Source organism: Pongo abelii, chromosome 7 (assembly GCF_028885655.2).
Source record: "Pongo abelii isolate AG06213 chromosome 7, NHGRI_mPonAbe1-v2.0_pri, whole genome shotgun sequence".
In the NCBI taxonomy this organism is placed as follows: Eukaryota; Metazoa; Chordata; class Mammalia; order Primates; family Hominidae; genus Pongo; species Pongo abelii.
Genome location: NC_071992.2, coordinates 41,710,912 through 41,733,530, shown reverse-complemented (window position 1 = coordinate 41,733,530; position 22,619 = coordinate 41,710,912). Strand labels below are relative to the sequence as shown.

At 33.8% G+C, this 22,619-nt stretch overlaps 1 protein-coding gene across 2 annotated transcripts in view; it reads right to left on the bottom strand.

Annotated features, from left to right (window-relative positions):
* Window positions 1-22,619, bottom strand: part of LOC100434416 (disintegrin and metalloproteinase domain-containing protein 18) — a 155,768-nt gene that overhangs the window by 35,142 nt on the left and 98,007 nt on the right. The window contains exon 17 of one of the 2 annotated variants that reach the window (XM_024251201.3): window positions 10,476-10,556. The exons of the other annotated variant lie outside the window; for it this stretch is intronic. Within the exon in view, the coding sequence (XP_024106969.3) occupies window positions 10,476-10,556 (81 nt within the window). The remainder of the gene's footprint in view (window positions 1-10,475; window positions 10,557-22,619) is intronic. 2 annotated transcript variants of the gene reach the window in all.

The window sequence follows — 22,619 nt, the reverse complement described above, 5'->3', positions numbered from 1 at the left end:
AAAATTGCATGGTACTGGTACAAGGACAGACACATAGAGCTATGGAACAGAACAGAGAACCCAGACACAAGATCACACACTAACAACTATCTAATCTTCAGCAAACTTGACAGAAACAAACAATGGGGAATGGATACTCTATTCAATAAATGGTGCTGAGATAACTGGCTAGCCATATACAGAAAATTGAAACTGAACCCCTTCCTTACACCATACACAAAAATCAACTTAAGGTGGACTAAAGACTTAAAAGTAAAACCCAAAACTATAAAAACCTTGGAATACAACCTAGGCAATATCATTCAGGACATAGGCACCAGCAAAGATTTCATGATGCAGATGCCAAAAGCAATTGAAACAAAAGCAAAAATTGACAAATGGGATATTATCAAAGAGCTTCCATACAGCAAAAGAAGCTGCAACAGAGTAAACAGACAACCTACAGAATGGGAGAAAATATTTGCAAACTATGTATCTGAAAAAGGTCTAATATCCAGCATTGATAGGAACTTATATTTATGAGAAGAAAAAAAAACCCATTAAAAAGTGGACAAATGACATCGACAGAAACTTTTCAAAAAAGACATACATGCAGCCAACAGTTATATGAAAAAAAAAAAAGCCTAACATCACTGATCATTAGAGAAATAAAAATCAAGACTACATGAGATACCATTTCATGCCAGTCAGAATGGCTATTATTAAGAAGTCAAAAAATAACAGATGCCGGCAAGGTTGTAGAGAAAAAAGAATGCTTATACACTGTTGGTGGGAGTGTTAATTAGTTCAGCCACTGTGGAAGACAGTGTGGTGATTTCTCAAAGACCCAAAGACAGAAATCCCATTCAACCCAGCAATCCTATTTCTGGGTATATACCCAAAGAAATGTAACTCATTCTATTATAAAGACACATGCAGGCATATGTGCATTGCAGCACTAGTCACAATAGCAAAGACATGGAATCAACCTAAATGCCCATCAAGGATAGACTTAATAAACAAAATGTGGTACACATACACCATGGAATACTATGCACCCATAAAAAGTATGAGATTGTGTCCTTTGCCAGGACATGGATGGAGCTGGAGGCCATTATCCTTGGCAAACAAACACAGGAACAGAAAACCAAATACCACAAGTTCTCACTTATAAGTGGGAACTGAATGATGACAACACATGGACACATAGAGGGGAACAACACACAGTGGGGCCCACCTGAGTGCAGAGATTGGGAGGAGGAGTGGGTCAGGAAAAATAACTAATGGATACTAGGCTTAATACCTGGGTGATGAAATAAGCTGTATCACAAATTCCCATGACATGTGTTCACCTATGTAACAAAACTGCGCCTCCTTGCACACGTACCCTTGAACTTAAAATGAAAGCTAAAAATTAATTCATAATTAATTTAAAAAAAAATAAAAGAAATGTTTAAGTGTGAAATATAAGAAATAAGGAGCATATAATGTCAGGAACAACAAGCATCTTAATAAAACCCAGAGATTATCACAATGTATTCAAAAGTGGAAATTAGGAAATAGAACAATACATATATCAGCAAATACAAGCAAAAATACACCACAATGAACATATCAAAAATAAGAATATGAAAAATAAGATATATCAGAAATATATATATTTTTAGAAAAAAAATTAAAAGATGGATAAAATCACTGATTTTTATATAAAATACAAATAAACCACACTTACATTAGAATACATTTTAACTTAATGGGTCAATAATTGGTGGGGGAAAAAGTTAAAAATATAATCAAGTATTCTAAGTCTTATAAGAACAGCAGGTCCAAATTCATTATTATTATTATTATTTTTTTTTTTTTTTTTTATATTTTATTATTATTATTATTATACTTTAGGTTTTATGGTACATGTGCGCAATGTGCAGGTAAGTTACATATGTATACATGTGCCATGCTGGTGTGCTGCACCCACCAACTCGTCATCTAGCATTAGGTATATCTCTCAATGCTATCCCGCCCCCCTCCCCCCACCCCACAACAGTCCCCGAAGTGTGATGTTCCCCTTCCTGTGTCCATGTGTTCTCATTGTTCAATTCCCACCTATGAGTGAGAATATGCGGTGTTTGGTTTTTTGTTCTTGCGATAGTTTACTGAGAATGATGATTTCCAATTTCATCCATGTCCCTACAAAGGACATGAACTCATCATTTTTTATGGCTGCATAGTATTCCATGGCAATTCCTCAGGGATCTAGAACTAGAAATTCCATTCGACCCAGCCATCCCATTACTGGGTATATACCCAAAGGACTATAAATCATGCTGCTATAAAGACACATGCACACGTATGTTTATTGCCGCATTATTCACAATAGCAAAGACTTGGAACCAACCCAAATGTCCAACAATGATAGACTGGATTAAGAAAATGTGGCACATATACATCATTATTAGTTTTGAGCAAAAATTTTGGAAGCAAATATATTTACGTCACTTAACCTTGTCAATATCATAGAAACAAAATATAAAAAGTGTCCCAAATCACTCTATAATCTGAATTTTTCATGTCATGTTATACTCAGAAATTAATGTTAATAATGTCCCAATTAGTTAAATAAAAAGAGCTTGGGATAACTTATTTTTATTAAATTTTCATTAGATTTCATAATTGTTTAAGAAAGATTAATTGCAAAATATTAGGACACATATTTACTATTATATTTACCTAAAAGTTCTATGTACAATTTTTCAAATTTCAGTGAGAGAATTGCTTTGTGAATATTCTCATATCAATTTTTGTGTTTACTTTGTCACATACATCTCCTGACCAAGAAATATTAATGATAAGCTCTATAAAATTCTGAATGAGAAAACTGTTTACATAAGTAAGCAATTATAAAATGAAATTACTGTACATCCATTTACAATTTGTGACAATTAAAATTATTTTAAGCTTCAACAGCATTCTTTTTTATTTGTTGATAAATTTGATGTTAAAATTTCTAGTGATTATGTGATTTTCTTAAAAATCAATTTTTAATGCCGTTTTCCAAGTAATGCTGTAGCTTTAATTTCTAGAATACACAAGCACTTTAAGAAAAATCACATTGTAGTTAATTTAAATGTTATCAAAGTGGCATAAATCACACACAGATAGAATATTCTGGCCAATTCAGTCCCCCATTTCACATTGTTTTATACCCTATGCACTCTGAGTATCCAGAAAATACATTTCTCTGTCGTCTTTGTGTCCCTCTTGTTCACATAATTCTACAACTAATTTCTGAGAAAAATGCACAGGTGTTTGTATACTTCTTTGGATATCCTCAGCTCACTGGGAAATATCAGAAATTTCAAGATTTTTCTAGTTATCCTTGCTGCCTACTGGGGCAATAGGGTTCCATGATCACGTTCTGCTCTGCTTTGTCACTCCTTGAGGATCCTTCTCATTGAAACAATATTTACTCTACAACCTCACCACCTGCAGGCCATCAGACTCAATATCTTGTGGCACACTTGTATGTAATCAGCAGTATAAATGTGGTCCAGTTATTAGATGAAAAACTGTGATTTATAAGTATTGCATTATTTTTATACCAAGATCATAAAACATTTCATACTAGCCTCCAAAATTCCACACATAGAATATTTAAGAAAACAAATTCATATATAATATAAACACAACATATCTCACTTGTCTATTAAAAAATAATAAACCAAAACTAAGGAGGGTTTATTCTAGAAATTAAAATATCATTCAGCTTTAGGAAATTCACTAATATGATTCATTCAAGTAAGATATTAATAGAAAAAAACATATGATATAATTAAATAATAAAAAATAATTCAATAAAATTACAGTCTTTCTTCCTAAATTTTTTAGCAAGTTAAGCAAATATTGGAAGCTTCCATGAACCTAGAATGAATATGATGTACGTTATTAAACTTTAGAATAATTCAACATGGAATTACTAAGCTGAAAAACCATAAAAAACAAGTGAGACTTGTTAGTTCTTTAAGGAATGATAATTTCAAACCAATGACTGTCCTCTTTTCAAAGAGGCCCTTGCCAATTTGGCACATTTAGAAGTATAACTCCAGCTTGACAGTAATGAGGGCAATTTTTAGGAGACAAAATAAACAACAGAATTATTATCATTTTCTTGAAATGCAGGGGTTGGAAAGTGGAGTTGTGAAGGGCTAGATCATACAGCCATTATATCCCTAAACACATTTTCCATATTCTTAAGCTAAAAGCTAATTCAAAAATTTCTCTAAAGCACTGCTATAATTCTTAGAGTTTCTTGACACTGAGGAGATAAAGATGCTGCAGTTTTTAGGTGAAAGATTTAGATACTTACACCATTGAAATATGGTGTAACAGATTTATAAAACTGTCTTAGATTTATAAAGCTATGAACTTGTATTTACCTAGCTCAATCCATAAATTGATTTAAACTAATCAGACCCACACTATTTCCGCCAAAAGAAAACTATAAAGCCTCTCTTGTAAAACTTACCATCATTGTTAAACATTCCATTGCAAATTATTTAAGGAGGTTTGTAAGGAAATAGAAAGGTATCAAGAAGAAAATCAGGCAATTGAAACGACTGTGAGCGGTAGCAGAAAATTACTCTAATGTAATCAACAAAGAACACTTCTGTGACTCCTGATGTGTTGGGGTATTTTCTCACACACCAAGCAATTACCAAAAGGTTCTCCAGTGGACACTAGCTGGATGTCAATACAATAAAAGATAATACATAAATTAACAATACCAGGAAAAAAGTGGAGTTATCACTAGAAATTATATAGACTTTACAAGGATATAAAAGAATATGCCAAATAATTATGACTTAGATATGAGAAAAATTGATTAATAAATTCTAAAAATAGAGAAGACAAAATTTCCCCACACAATTGAAATCTATTAAAACTAAAGAAATTTAAAAATGGAAAAGTAATATGAGTAAGTCGGGAACACAATACAAGGCTGTAAAAGCAAATAGAAACAGCAGAATAATAATAGAACTAGAAAATAGCTTTAAAACCCAGATTGAAGAACAAAGAATGAAAGCTTGAGAGATTAAGGATAAAATCTAACATGTATTTGGAACACAGTATAAAACCATTAATTTGGTGTAAATTTAATCCCAAAAGGATTAAATAGAGAATATAGAAAAAGAAAATTAAGTAATGATTTAAAAATTTCCAAAACTTAAGAAAGATAATCCTTAGTAGAATCCAGTAGCTCTGTAAGTTACGAGTATGATGAAAACCACACTTTAGCAAATCATATGCAAACACTTGAACACCAATGTCAAAAATAAAACATTAAAAGCAGGTGTTCCTCAAGAAGCAAAAGTAAAACGCATCTGACTTCTCAGAAGAGATCATGTAAGTCAATATAAAACAAATTATATTTTTTAAACTACTGCAAGAAAATTCTGACCTAAAGATAAAACATTCAAAAAAACACTTATCAGAAAAAATGTTAATTTTAGCCACCATACTTTTTTTCAGGCTGAAGAAAATTTTTAACAGAAATAAACACAGAAATATAGAAAGGAATACAAGAAATAGAAAGAGTAAATATGTGATTAAGCAAGAATAAATAAATGCTGACTGTAGAAAACAATAATTATTGTGTTTTTGATGTTTAAAATATATAGAAGACAAAATAAATGATGTGAAAAAATTCACTACCTTTTAAAACAACCAATCATTCAAGAAAGAAATCACAAGGAAAATCAGAAAATATTTTGAGAAATGTAAATAAAAACACAACATACAAAAATTTATGTTATACAGCAAAATTTTAGCCAAAGCAATTAGGGAAGAAAAAGAAATAAAAAGGCAACCAAATTGGAAAGAAAGAATAACATAAAATATATTTGCAGATAATGTAGTCTTATATGTAGAAAACCCTAAAGATCCCACATAAACATCTTAGACTAATAAATTAACAAAGTTGCAGGATACAAAATCAACATGCATACAAAAAATAGCTGCATTTTAATACACTGGCTAGCAATGCATAACCCAAAAAGCAAATTGAGAAAACAATACCATTTACAATATTATTAGAAAGAATAGAATACTACTTAAGAACAAACTTAAAACCAAGGAGAGACAAGACATATACAGTCAAAATTACAAACCACTGCTGAAGTTAAAGAAGACATAAATTTAAAAACATTTCATGTTCATGATTTGAAAGACTTGATATTGTCAAGATGACAATACTACCCAAGCCAATCTACAGAGTCATAACAATCTTGATCAAAATTCCAATGATGCTTTTTGCACAAATTGAAAAATGCATCACAAAGTTCATCTGGAATCCCAAAGCACTTCAAGTAGCCTTAAAAGTTTTTTAAAAGACAGAACAAAGTTGAATAACTTATACTTCCTGAGGACAAAACTTGCTGCAAAGCCACAATAATGAAAACGATGTGGTTTGGCATGAAGACAGACATACAGACAAATGGAGAATAGAGAACCCAGAAATTAACCCTAATATTTGCGGTCAAATTATTTCTGTCAAGGTTTCCATGACAATTCAATGGGTAAATGACAATTGTTTCAACAAATGCTGGGAAAAGTGTATATCCATATGTAAAAATATAGTTAGACTCTTAACCATATACCAACATTAACTCATAATAGATAAAGGATCTAATTGAAGGAAGAGTTAAAAAGTTAAAGCTCTTAGAGATAAACATAAGGGAAAAGCTTCATGACATTAGATTTGATGATTTCTTTAATATTAAACAAAAGACCAGGCAACAAAAGAAAAAATAAATAAACATCATCAAAATTAAAAAGTTTTGTACAGAAAAGCATACTATCAAGACAGTGAAAAGACAACATATAGAATGGAAATATAGCAAATCACATACATGATAAGGAATTAATATCCAAAATATACAAATAATTCTAAAACTCAATAATAAAAAGGAAGCACAATTTAAAAATTGGCAAAGGACTTGAATAGAAAATTATCTAAAGGTATATGGATTGCCAATAAGGGAAATAAAGCTCAACTTTGCTAATCACTAGGGAAATAGAAATCAAAACTACAGTGATAATTCCATTTTGCAACTATTAAGATGGTTGTTATTAAAAAATAAAAATAAATATTGGGCAGGCTGTAGAGAAATCGGAACCCCTGTGCTTGCATTGTTGATGAGATTGTGGCAAAGAATGTGGTGATTCTGAAAAAAATTGAAAACAGAATTACCATATGCTCCAGCAATTCTTCTGGCCATATACCCTTAATAATTGAAATGAAAACAGGGACTTGAACAGATACTTGTATACCAATGTTCATAGCAATATTATTTACAACAGCTAGAAGGTACAGGCAAATTAAACATCCACTGACAAATCAACGGATGAACAAAATGTGGTATATACATACAATGATATATTTTTCAGCTTAAAAAGAATGAAATTTTGCTACATGATACAACATGGATGGTGCTTGAAAATATCATGCTAAGCGAAATAAGCGAGACACAAAAGGACAAATATTGTATAATACCAATTATATGAGGTATCTAGAGTAGTCAATTCATATAAACCTCAAGTAGAATAGTGGTTACCAGAGGCTAGCGGAAGGGGATAATGGAGGATTTATTTTTAAAAAAACAGGCAAAAGATTAAGATGCTTCATCATAGAAAATATACATATTTCAAATAAGTGTAATAAAAGATGCTCAACATCATATGTCATTAGAGAGCTGCAAATTAAAACAACATTGAATTACCACTAAATAATTAGAATGCTTAAAATCCCAATCGCTGAAAACACCAAACGCTGGTGAGGATGTCAGGCCACAAGAACTCTCATTCATTGTTGGTGAGAATGCAAAATGATACATCTACTTTGAAAGACAATTTAGTAATTTCCTACAAAACTAAACAAACATGATGCTATTATATGACTCAGTAATTGTGCTCCTTGGTATTTACCCAACTGAAATAAAAACTTATGTCCACACCAAAACCTGTAAATGAGTGTTTATAGCAACATCATTCCCAATTGCCCAAAATGGAAAAAAAAAACAAACCCACATTGTCCTTTAATAGATGAATGATCAAACACACTGCGGTACATCTGTACAGTGGAATATTACTCAATGATAAAAGTAAATAAGCCATAAAGCCATGAAAAAATATGGAGGAATCTTAAATAAATATTACTGAGACAGTAAAAAGTTCATGGGTTTCTAGGAGTTTATGGAAAAGGATGAAGGGCTAAATATGTGGATCCCAGGGCATTCTTAGCACAGTGAAACTATTCTGTATGATACTGTAATAATGGAAACATATTTTTAAGACCCATGTACTTTTAGGACCCATACAATGTACAAAGAATTAAACTCAATGTAAACTATAGACTGTAGTTAATAATAATGTATAATTAGTAGCACAGGAATTATAGGACATCGCTCTAAGGCAAGATGTAAAATAATAGGGGAAGCAGGGAGGGAGCGGGAGCAGATATATTGTAGTTCACTGTACTTGGTGCTTGTTTTTATGTAAACCAAAAGTTGCTCTGAAAAATGTCTGCTGATTTTTTTAAAGCTACTATAGAAAATATACAATGAAAAAGCACCACCAAAATAGCATAATCTTGATAGAAAATCAGAAACATTAAATTCAATATATAAAACTATCAAATCCATAAGACAGAAACATTTATATCAAATAAAATTGAACTAAAAACAGGTCGTGGTTGGTTTTATTAAGGGAATTAAAGTTGGCTTACTATTTTAAAAGTCAATAAATATATTTGTACTTTTACAGATTAAAGGGGAAATCATATAGTAAAGTCAGTAGATGCAGAAAAAGTCTTTGAAAAAATTTAGCATTTATTCATAATAGAAAACACTTAAACTAGAAATAAAAGAATTATTTTAATTGAAAATTATAATAAAAAATATTCTGCAAATATTACACTAAAGTGTGAAGCCTTGAAATTTTTTCTTTCACAATAAGGACAAGGCAAAAATATCCACCACTTATATTGAATCATGCATAAAAGTCTGAATTTAATATTCTGTTATTTTCTTAACTTCTTTATATTGATGCTTAGATTACTAATTATCAGAGTAATAAATTATAAATGTTCATGGCAACTAATGAAAAGTATATCATTAATAAAAAGAGAACAACACTATTATAACTGGCAACATTTCATGAATAACAGTATTTCAGAACACCTACATGATAATAAAATTGAACTGGAATGATAAATGATAAAGCTGTCTATTGAGACCTGTCATTAGAAAGTCTATGCAAATTTGCTTAGATTCAGTAACATTTCTATTGACTTACAATTATTTTTAAGTCGTTTTTCTTTTTAAACATTTTAACTACAAAATATAACATATGTAGAAATATAAATTAAATAAATATGGAAGTTTTACCTTATGTATTTCCTTTATGAATGTAATATTTCATAGTAAAAGGTTTTATCAAAAAATCTAAAAAGTAGAAGTAAAGCAACGACTGGATGTAAATAATAATATATTAAGAAAACAATTGTGAACCCAATGAAACATGGTAGCAAAAATTGATAATGTATAAAAATGTATATGTTATACATATACAAATATGTATAAAGTTATACAAAAAATGTTTAACTTTGTGTTGAGATATTGTAAAAAATAATAAGGCTGAAGAACTAAAATATAGCAGAGGAAGTAAAAAATTCAAGCCAAAAATTATAATTACAGAAAGAAAAAAACAAAACATTAAAATGTGGCTATTTTCTTTGTTAACACTGATAGCAAATTACTGACAATGTAGTAGCATTTTATATCCTCCGAATCCAACTATTTTAGAAATTATAGAATTAAATATTAATGCATTCTGGTGAATTTGAGGTTACTCTTACAATGTTGACTATATCACGCACTGATTTTCTTTTAGGAAAATAATTTTTTAAAACGCTCAAATTATAAATTTTAATAAATGGAAATGCAATATAAAAGTAACAAATTTAAATTACCAGATTAAAATAGACAATTCAGAAGAAATAAAAAAAGCTTTTTGCGTGAAGTTGCATTTCCTATTGGAAATCTCTCCATGAGAAAAAAATATTCCCTGATATGTCAACGTGTTTTTAAGTATACTCTGTAAAATATTGTATACTCATATGCCTTAATTATTAAATGTGTGTGGGAGAAGAAATATGTTCACAATATAAGTAAAAATGCATTTATTTGTGTTGAAGAAGAATAAATGTTTTTATTTAAACATATTACTAATTATTAAGTTTTGACTGCTTACAGTTCAATACGTATCTGATACAATTCACTTAATATGTTATATAGTTTGAAATTAGGTCAGTTAATTTTCTTTATATTAGTCTACCAGACCTAGGCAAGTTAAAATAGCTTAGACTCTCAATCCTCATAAACAGATGTTTATTTGAATTACCCACAACAATAACATGCAATTCAGATACAAAAGTGACTTACCCCTTTCCCTTTGCATTTTATGGTGGCATTACAGTTATATCCCATTAAATGAACTTTTCTGCAGGTTTTATTTATACAGTACTAAAACAAAGCAAACAAAAATTTTACAATTCACAAATGTTATATAAAACAAGAAAAAACATTAATGATTTCATATATATGCATGAGATGTTTAAGTTGAAAGACTTTTTTATTAGTATTAATATGACTAATATTAATATGATTGACATTATCTTAATAATTAATTTATTAATACAAAAATCTAAACAACAAAGTAATTGCAAGCAAAAAAACTGACGGCATTTGCCTGACATGGTTAATGTAAAGGTTACATATAGTTTTGGTTTTTTATGCTTATAGCTTGGATTGGATTGAGACACTCATCATATGAGTTTTCTATATTATGTTAATGTTTTGTTATGAATAATTGATTAGATGTTAATGACTTGTCTTCTCAAAAGTTGGAACAGAAATCATTTTGTTTAGGTTTTAAGTATAATTCATAAATTATGAATATTTGTTATAAGATTCCTCAGAATAATATAGCAAGAAAAGTATTTATTTCTTGTAAAACTTTTGTTATGGCAAAATGGGTAATACAGTTGTGAATAATCACACCTAGATATGTGGGGTTTTGCCTCATTTACATTTTTCTATTTTTTTCTGACTTTGTAAGCTTCTTTTTTATTTCAAAATGTCACCATACAATCTGCTTAAGTCATTCACAACATAACAATATCAAACATGAATAAAAATTAGCTTTTTAATTATTTCCTCAAATCTGCATAAAACCAATGTATAGATTATAAGTTGCATATGTCAACTCACTTCTGTCCCTCATACTCAGCAAATATCAGATGTTCTAGCCAAAGCAATTCAGCAAAAAATAAAAAGATATCCAAGACTATTTTTAGCTTCCATGTATGAGTAAGAATATATGATATTTATTTCTCTGTGCTTGGCTTAATTCAGTTAATACAATGGCCTCCATGTTCATCCATGTTCTGCAAATAACATGAATTTATTTATCACTAAATAATGATTCTGTTGTGTGTATGTACCACATTTTCTTTATCCATTCATCCATTAATGAGCAATTACGTTGATTCCATAGTTTGGTTATTGTGAATAGCGTGGTAATAAACATGGGAGTGTAACTATCTCTTCAACATACTTATTTCCTTTTCTTTGAATAAACACCCAGTAGTGGGATTACTGGATCACACGGTAGCTCTATTTTTAGTTTTGGAAGAAACACCATATTGTTTTCCATATTAGCTGTACTAATTTGCATTCTCACAAACAGTGTATAAGAGTTACCCTTTCTCTGCATTCTCGCTAACATGGGTTACTTTTTGTATTTTAAAAGTTTCAGGTGATGAGCTTGCTAGTTAGATGTGATCATTATACATTGTACACATGCAGTGAATTACATTAATTGATATACACAAATGGTACATATTTATAAGGTACATTGTACCTTATAAACTTTTCCTGTTTCATATAAAACAAGAAAAAACATTAAACCATGATTTAATATATATGCATAAGAGATGCATATATATCATCTGGTTCTTGCATTATTTCCTTAGGGTAATAACCTTTAGCTTCATTCATGTTTCTGCAAAGGACATGATTTCATTCTTTTTTTTAAGACTGCATAGTATTCCATGGTGTACATTTTTAAAAATCCAATCTACTATTGACGGGCTTCAAGGTTGATTCCATCCATGTCTTTGCTATTGCGAATAGTTTTGCAATGAACATACAAATGCTTGAGTCTTTTTGATAGAGTGAATGATTTTCCTTTGAGTATATACCCAGCAGTGGGATGGTTGGGTCAAATGGTAATTGTTTTAAGTTCTTTGAGAAATCTCCAAACTGCTTTTCACAGTGGCTGAACTAATTTACATCCCCACCAATCGTGTTTAAGTGTTCCCTTTTCTCTTCACCCTCACCAACATTTGGTTGGTGGGGAGAGAATAACAAGGATTTATTTTTTAATGGGTACACAGTTTCAGCTTGGGATGACAAAAAATGTTCTGGATGTAAATAGTAGTGACAGTTGCACAACAATACAAATGTAATTAATGAACTGTCCACTTGAAAATGGGTAGAATTGTAAATTTCCATTATGTATATTTTATCACAGTAAAAAAAGAAAAAATTGCATATGCCATATGAAGATTATAAAATTGTCCAAATTAGGCTTCCTACCTGCAGCACCACCCACTGTAGCACCTCCCATCTATGACATTCCCACTACACCTGCTGAAGTGCCCCCTGCCCATGGGACCTCCAACAGAGCACCCCTACTACCCATGGTGACCCCTACTGGAGTGCACACCCCTTCCACTTGCCATGCTCCTGTAATCCCCTCCTAAGCACTCCTGCCCATGGTGCCACATGCTGGAGTGCCTCTGCCCTAGTGGCACACCTGCCACACCCACCAGCACACCTACACCCACTACTCCACCATCTCCCATGTAGTGGTATTGCCAGCAGTCTGAGAGCACTTTGGCAACTCCAGCCCAACTGGAGCTCAACCTCAAAGGACCATCCTCTCAGCCCAAGAGCTTCCTAAGCTGATAAACAACTTCAGCGAAGTCTCAGAATACAAAATCAATGTGCAAAAATCACTAGCATTCCCATACACCAACAACAGACAAATGAGCCAACAGTCAACAGAGTCAAATCAGGAATGTACTCCCATTCACAACTGCCACACACACACACAAAATACCTAGGAATACAGTGAACTAGGGAGGTGAAAGGTCTCTACAAGGAGAACTACAAAACACTGCTCAAAGAAATCACAGATGACATAAACAAATGGAAACACATTCCACGCTCAAGGACAGGAAGAATCAATATAGCTGAAATGGCCACATTGCCCAGAGCAATTTATAGGTTCAATGTCACTCTCATTAAACCACCACTGAGATTCTTCAGAGAATTAGAAAAAACTATTATTTCAAAATTCACATAAAACAAAAAATGATCCTGAATAGCCAATGCAATCCTATGCAAAGAGAACAAAGCTGGAAGCATCATGCTGCCTGACTTCAAACTATCCTACAGGGCTACAGTAACCAAAACAGCATGGTACTGATCCAAAAACAGACAGAGACCAAAGGAACAGAACAGAGAACCCAGAAACAAGACCACAGATTTACAACAATCTAATCTTTGACAAACCTGACAAAAACAAGCAATGGGGAAAGGATATTCTATTCAATAAATGATGCCAGGATAAATGGCCAGCCATATAGAGAATGTTGAAACTGGACTGCTTCCTTACACCACACACGGAAATTAACTTAAGACGGATTAAAGACTTAAATGTAAAACCCAAAATTATAAAAACCCTGGCAATACCATTTAGGACATAGGCACAGGCAATGATTTCATGATGCAGATGCCAAAAGCAATTGCAACAAAAGCGAAAATTGACAAATGAGATCTAATTTAACTAAAGAACTTCTGCACAGCAAAAGAAACCAAACAGAGTTAAACAGACCAACCTGCAGAATAGCAGAAAATATTTGCAAACTATGTATCTGACAAAAGTCTAATACCCAGCATCTATAAGGAACTTAAACAAAGTTACAAGAAAGAAAAGCCATTAAAAAGTGGGCAAAGAACATGAACAGATACTTTTCAAAAGAAGACATACATGCGGCCAAGAAACATGGAAAAAAAGCTCAACATCATCGAGAATTAAGAAAATGCAAATCAAAAGCAAAGTGAGATATCATCTCATATCAGTCAGAAAGGCTATTATTAAAAAGTGAAAAAAATGGCAGATGCTGTCAAGGTTGTGGAGAAAAAGGAATGCTTACACACTATTAGTGGGAATGCAAATTAGTTCAATCATTGTGGAAGACAGTGTGGTGATTCCTCCAAGTCTTAAAGACAGAGCAATCCCATTACTGGTTATATACCCGAAGGAATATAAATCAGTCTAGTATAAAGGCACATGTATGTTCATTGCAGCACTCTTCACAATAACAAAGACATGGCATCAACTTAAATCCCCATTAACGATAGATTGGATAAAGAAAATGTGCTACACATACACTATGGAATACTATGCAGACATTAAAAAAATGAGGTCATGTCTTCTGCAGGGATATGGATGGAGCTGGAGGTCATTATCCTTAGAAAACTAATGCAGGAATAGAAAACTAAATACTGCATGTTCTCACTTACAAGTGGGAGCTGAATAATGAGAACACATGGACACATAGAGGGGAACAACACACAGTGGGGTCTTTGGTAGGTTGGAGGTTGGGAGGAGGGAGAAGTTCAGAAAAAAAGAACTAATGGGTACTAGGCTTAATACCTGGGTGATGAAATAATCTTTACAACAACCCTCATGACACAAGTTTAGCTATGTAACAAACCTTCACATGTACCCCTGAACTTAAAAATAAAAGTTAAAAAGAAGAAATAGAAAAAAATGCTCATCATCACTAATCATTAGAGACATGCAAATCAAAACCACAATGAGATACCATCTCACATAAGTTAAAGTCCAAAAATAGCAGATCAGTAAGGCTGCAGAGAAATGGCAACATTTATTAACTGCTGGTGGAAATGTAAATTAGTTCAACCATTGTGGAAAGCACTTTGGAAATTACTCCTCGAACTTAAAACAGAGCTACAATTTGACCCAGCAATACCACTATTGATATACATCCAAAGGAAAATAAGTCCGTCTACCAAAAAGACACATGCATTCCTATGTTTATTACAGCACTATTCACCATAGCAAACACATGAATCAGTGAAGATGCCCATTAATGGTGGGCTGGATAAAGAAAATAGGGTGCGCACACACCATGGAATACTATGCAGCCACACAAAAAGAATGAAATAATGTCCTCTGCAGCAACACGGATGCAACTGGAGGATGTTATCCTAAGCAAACTAATGCAGGAACAGAAAACTAAATACAACATGTTCTCACTTATAAGTGGGAGCTAAACGTTAAATACACATGGCAGTAAAAAAATGGAACAATAGATCCTGGGACTGCTTGAAACGGGAGGATGGGGAAAGTGGCCTGGGTTGGGAGGCTACTTATTGGGTACTATGCTCACCACCTTGGTGATGGAATCGTTTGTACACCAAGCCTCAGTGACATGTAATTTACCCATGTAACAAACCTGCACATATACCTCCTGAACCTAAAATACAGTACAATAGAATAAAATTGTCTAATTCAGACCAGTGTATGTAAGAGGAAGGCAGATGACAAGAAATTAATAATCAATTGATGAACTCTTAAGTTAACTACCATCTCTCACTGGATCATAAGCTGGATTTAAAGTTATACATTGATGATCAAAATAAGAAGACAAATTACGCATTGTAAATAATTTTAGGAAACAGAATAAAGTGCCATTCATGGCCATTTAAGTATGCGTTTACATTTATGTGAATATTGCATAGACATATTTTCAATGTTTTTGAGATTATTTTCTATCATATTCTAAGCAGCACAAGAACTTCCTATATATAGGCGCAAAAGGCCACATGAGCATGTGAAAAATAGCTTTATATTAAAATATATACTAATATTGTAACTGAACATGTTTCACTTAATATCTGTATTTCTGCAATCCATTCTGGAAGTCTAGTTGGACAAAAGATACTTCAAGTAAAAAAAATAGGAATCTATTTTAAAAAGTCAATGTGGTCAACATCCTGTGATGAAGGCCCTTTTAGCTAACTTTCACAAATTCCCCTTAGATCTGTTGGCTCAATATGAATATGCACCAAAGTAATGGAAACATACTTTTAATCACATAATACACTGCAAGTGATGTGCAATAACTAATAGTTCAACAAAGAAACTTCCAATTGCACAGAGTTCTGATTCCTATGCATTTCTTAAAAGAAAATAATGAATAAAAAATATCTGAGTCTGAAAATAATTTTTCTTAATTAATGTTGTTTTTATATGTCAGAAATTGTAATCATTTAAGAACAAAAGAGATAAACAAGCTATAGTCATTTTAGAAATGAAGAAGGAAACACTTTAACCAAGATATTAACATGCTGTGGTCGGAATGTTTGTGTTCCCGAAAATTCACCTGTTGAAACCTAATATCCAGTGCAATCATATTAAAAGGTGGATCCCATAGAAGGTGATTAGGTCCGAGGGTAGAATCCCCATGAATGAGATTAGTGCCTTAATAAAAGAGGTTCAATGGAGCTTGTTCACCTTTTCTGTCATGTGAGGACATGGCAAGGTACCAACTTTGAAGCAGAGAAAGAGTCCTAACCAGGCACTAAATCTGCTGGCACTTTGATCTTGGACTTCCCAGCCTCAACAACTGTTAAGCAGTACATTCCTGTTGTTTGTAAATTACCCAATCTCAGCTATTTCATTATAGCAGCATGAGTGCACTAAGACAGAAATTGGTACCGAGAGGTGGAATGTTGCCATAAAAAATACCTAAAGATGTGGAAGTGGCTTTGGAACTCACTACTGAGTGGAGGCTGAAAAAGGTTTGGAAGTGGGTGCTAGAAAAAGCCTACATTGCTCTAAGTGGAGAATTACGGATGATTCTGGTGAGGGCTCAGAAGAAAAGGACAGCTGTAGAGAAAACCTCAGTTTTCTCACAGGTTACCTAACTGGTTGTGATCAGAGCATTGGTAGGAAAATGGATGGTGAAAGCCATTTTGATGAGGTCTCCATTGAAATGAGGACCAAGGTACTAGAAATTGAGGGAAAGACGATCTTTGTTATAAAGTGTCAAAGAACTTGGCTAAATTGTGTTTGTGTCCTAGTGTTTTGTGGAAGGTGGGATTTCTGAGCAATGAAATAAGATATTTCACAGAAGAAGAAATATGTTAGCAGATGGTGGAGGGTGCAACATGCTTTTTTAAATCAGTTTATAGTAAAGTGTGAGAAGAAAGAAAGAAATATTAAACACGGAATTAATAATGAAAAGGAAAGCAGAACCAAAAAATTCGGAAAAATCTTAGCCCAGCCATGTTTAAAGAATGAAAAAGCATGTTCAGGAGCGAACACCAAGGATATGACCAAGCCACCTTTTGAAAAAGAGATTAAGAAGGTTTAGAAACCAGGTGATATTCCCCAACTCAATGGAAGAATGACCCTGAAGGCATTTCACAGATTATCAGTGCTGCCACTCCCATTATAGGATCAGAGTCACAAGGCTTGAGGAGCAGATCTATGTCAAAAGAGGAGCCCCATGCACCCACAGGACTTTGGCACTTACTGCTCATGATGCCTCAAGTCTCTGTTCCCTGCATTGTAGCAAACCGCTCCTCAACCATATCAGGTGTGGCTCCACTGGGCCCAGGTGGGATGAGGCCCAACGGAATGTCCTTCTGGAGGGCACATTCAAATCAACCTTGGGGGTGTCTCCATGGTGCCATCTTTACAAGTCCCAGAATGAACAAGCTGCAGAGGCATGGCTGCCTTCACCTGGACTTCAAAGGATGCCCCAGATACCCTCACAGCACAGGCAGAGAACTGTCATTGTAGCAGGAGGAGTTGTAGACAAAATCCCTCAGACACTGGATGGCGGAAGGAAAGAGCTTTATTCAGCTGGGAGCATCTGCTGACTAGAAACTGAGGTCCCCGAATAAGTAATTCCTGTCCCTTTTAAGGGCTTACAACTTTAAAGAGTTGAGGGGGTTGTGATTGATTAAGCGAGAGAGGGGTACGTGACTGGGGGCTGCATGCACCAGTAATCAGAGTGAAACAGAACAGAACAGGAAGTTTCACAATGCTCCCTCATACAATGTCTAGAATCTATGGATAACACAAGCGGTGAGGTCAGGGGTTGAATTTTAACTACCAGGCCTGAAATGTGGCGCCGGGCTGTCTGACTATGAATTTCACTTCTGCTTATTAACTTTTACCTTTTCAGCAAACAAGAAATTATAAGAAACTATATGAGAAGTGGTCTCTTCTCTCGTCATACTAGGGCAATGCCCAGTGGAGCTGGGAGCAAGAGTGAGGCCAGCACAGACAGCCCCCACCAGGGCAACAATGAGTACAGAACTGCCCCCTCAACCTCAGGCTGATTGAGTCGCTGGTGTGCAACTCTAGCCTAAGAGAGCCCCAGACACACAATTCCAACCTGTGAAAGGTGTGGCATGGGCTGTAACCAGCAAATCCATTGAGACTGGGCTGCCCAGAGCCCTGGGGGCCCAGTTCGTGCCCCAGTTAAAACATTTTGGTTATCCAAGATAAGTAATTCCTAGAGATTGACTGTATGTCACAGTTTATATAGTTAACAATAATGTATTATATACTTAAACAATTCCTAGGGGATAGGCCATATATTAAATGCTTCTATGAGAGAGGTAACAATAATAAATAAATAAATAAAAGATTGGGAAAAAATTTTGGAAGTTACAAATAGCTTATGACATGGAAGGTAGTGATCATTTCACAGATGTATAATTATCTCTAAACTCATCAATTTATTGTTTATTTACTTATTTATCTATTTATTTTATGTATTTATTTATTTTGAGATAAGGTCTTGCTTTGTTGACCAGACTGGAGTGTAGTGGTGTGAAAGCTTCAATCTCCGGAGTTCAAGAGATCCTCTTGCTTCAGCCTCCCAAGTAGCTGGGACTACAGGTGTGTGCCACCATACCTGGCTAATTTTTTAAAATAATATTTTTTTTTTAGAGACAAGGTCTCGCTATGTTTCCCAGGCAGGTCTTGAACTCCTGAGCTCAACTGATCCTCCCATCTTGGTGTTTCAAAGTGATTTTTGTTTGTCAAATAAAACTAAATCTAAAATTCAACCAAAAAAAGTAAGTAAAACAAACTACAGAGTAGGAGAAAATATTTGCCATCTTGCCTTTAGGATATTTAAAGAACAATTAAATTGAACTTTTAAAAAAGACAATCTGATTAAAAATAGGCTAAAGACATGATCAGATACTTTACTCAGGAGGATACACTGATGACATATAAGTTCATGGAAAATACTGAATATAATTCACCATTAAAGAATGCAAATATCACTATGCACATATAAAAATGAGTAAACAATAAGTAGTGCTAACACCAAATGCTGTTGAGGATATGGAGAAATTTGCTCACTTACACACTGCTGGTGGAAATGAAAAATGGCATAGCCACTTGACCAAAGATTATACAGTTTCTCATAGAACCAAAAACATACTTATCTTGCAAATCAGAAATTGCACTCTTAGAAGTTTATCTTAGGAAAAGGAAACAATACACGTATTATCGCAGTTTCTGTGAGTGGTGAATTCTGGGAATTTCATAGCTTGGTCTTTTGCTTCAGATATTTGCATAGGCTGGTATTAAAATGCCAGTCAATTTCATCTGAAGGTTTTACTAAAATGAATATGCTTCCAAATTTGTCACGTGGTTGTCAGAAGGCTGTTGTATTAACATGCTCATTTCCTCAAGGTCTTTTGGATGGAGGCCATACTCACTTTCTTCCCATGTGTTACTTTTCAACCTGGTAGCTTATTTCATCCAAGTAAGCAATGAAGAAGGGGCAGGAGAACAAAACAGAAAATACTGTCTGTTGTATCCTAATGTTGCAAGTTATATTCCATCATTTTTTCCATACTCTATTTGTTAGAAGCATGTCACTATATCCATCCCTCACATGGTTGGTAGGGAATGTGTATTATAAAGGGAGTGAACAGAAGAAGATAAGATATTGGAGGGTATTTTAAAAGCCGAGTAGCACAGTTTATCTTCTAATGTTACATATTTTTTACACATGAAAACCACATTAATTGTCAAGCTCTCCAACATTCTCATTTCATTAGAGCATCAGTTCAAAGCCTATTTCTTCATCTGAGTTAGCTCCAGCTGTGGATTAGGTAGATGGGTATACTTCCTTGAGTATAGCTCTTCTATTTGTAGATCTTTGACACTAGAGAGTAATCTGCCCCCAAGCCCATCAATATATAATGGTAATAAAGGCATAGAATAACTTATAGATATTTTAATTCAAAGTGTTGGGGGGGGAGGGATTAGAACTAAAAAGAAATTACTGGTCCATAGCAATTCTGAAATATCTAGAAGGGCTCATGTTGGGAGTTCCTTGATTGGGTTTCAAGGTCTGTGAAAAATCTCTCTTGGCTCTCAGTTCTGCCTTCTCAGTTCTTATTTGACTCTCTAAGTATTCCTTCCTTTTTCAGGAAAGGTAGCACATATTTGACTTTGAGCAATTGTCTCAGCCTGCCTCCTCTCAGTAGAATGTTGGGGATTCGATAGCCTCTTTTCATTTTGTATTCTCTTTACTGGCAGTTTCTCAAAAACTGTGAGCCTCCCGTGAATCTCTTTGGCATTTATTACATTAAACAAAAGACATGCTCACAAATATCTTTGAAATGAACCATTTTCTACCTTAGGCTTCTGCTGAGACGGCTGAAAGACAAAGCTCTGAAGTTTCTAGATGCCTTACTTTTTAAAATGTAGAGGATCTGTGAGGCAGCCTTTCTTTCTTTAAAGGACTTTTGTCTAACTGAATAACACTCTGAGCCTTTTACTGTAGAACATTAGTTAAGAGTTGATCTTGACTAATCTTTTGGTACTCTTAACTAATGTTTTACAGTCTCACTCTTGACCATGTTTTCCTAATAGTTCTTGGAATCCATTTCTTTGTTTTAGCATCTTTTGCTGTCTGGAGAAGTTAAGAATTTCCAAAATCATCAGTGGTTATGTTTTATTTAACAGTTCCTTCCATTTCTTTCATTTCTTATTATATTATAAGCTGCTAGAAGGGGTCAGAAGCTAGATCATCAAGTTTATTATGTACACATTCTACTTTCCACATACTGTAGAAGACAATATGCTAAGCTTTCTGCCACTAAATAAAAAGAACCTTACTTCCTCCAGTTTTCAATAATATACTCCTAACTACCACTTGAGCCCTCACCAGCCAGGTCCTCAAAGTGCAGAGTTGTACTTAAGGTCTGTTTCAGGCAATATGAGCTTTCTGTATCTTGGTCTTCAACGTTCTTCTGGTCCCTACCCACTTCCTGGTTCTATATTCATACCCAATTTTTAAGGTATTTGTTACAGCAGCACCATATGTCCAGGTATCAAATCTGCATCAGTTTTCTGTTGCTGCATAACAAATTATCATCAAAATTAATGACATTAAACAACACGTATTTATTATATCACAACTTCTCTGAGTCTGAAATTCAAGCACATCCTATCTGGGTTCTCTGCTTCACAGTCTTCTTATAAGCTGAAATCAAGGTGTTATCTGTTATCTGGGACTGTAGTCTCATCTGTTGGTCCGACTTGCAAAGCTCTTCATAGCTTGCTTGTGTGGTTTTGGCAGAATTCAGTCCCTCACAGGCTGTTGAACTGAGGGCCTCAGATTTTCACTGTCCCACAATTGCTTTCCTTGTAGGATTTTCCCTGAAGGCAGCTTGCTTCAGCAAAGCAAGCAATCTGAGAAGGCAAGGGAGAAAGTCCATGCAAAACAGAAGTCACTGTCTTTTCTCATCTTCTTTCTTGTCTCTAGCCTCTAATCTTGTGACATTCCAAAACTTTTGCCCTGTTTTATTTGTTAAAAGCAAGTCATTAGATGCAGCCCACAGGCAAAGGAAGGGATTACACAAAGGAATGAATGACAGAAAGTGGGATCACTGAGAGTCATTTCAGGAGCAGATTACCACATAGAGGTTTCTCAAGGGATTAGGGTTGCTGACACCAGATATAACAATTGACTAACACATCCTCCATTTCTAGGTTTTGTTTTATTTTTACGCATCAAATAAGCACCAAATGACATTTAAGTGCAACACTCTATAATTGCTATGTGAAATTTCAGATGCCACATATTATCATGTTTTCTGGAACATGTGCCCTTATATTGCAAGATTAACCAAGTCTCTAAAGCCTTTTTGTTCTCTTTTTATGTTATGACTACATAGATAGAAGTGTTCATATATATTCATGCATGTATATACACATGAGCCTGTATATGCACTATAGCAATGTTTCCTAGTATAGATTCTTGTTTGGTTCCAAACCTTTTGTACACTTATATTTTGATCAGATACAAATCAAATAATTTAAGAAATATGTAAAGTCAATTAATGTTCTTTGTGAAGCAAGGAAAATGGAAAACTTTGTAT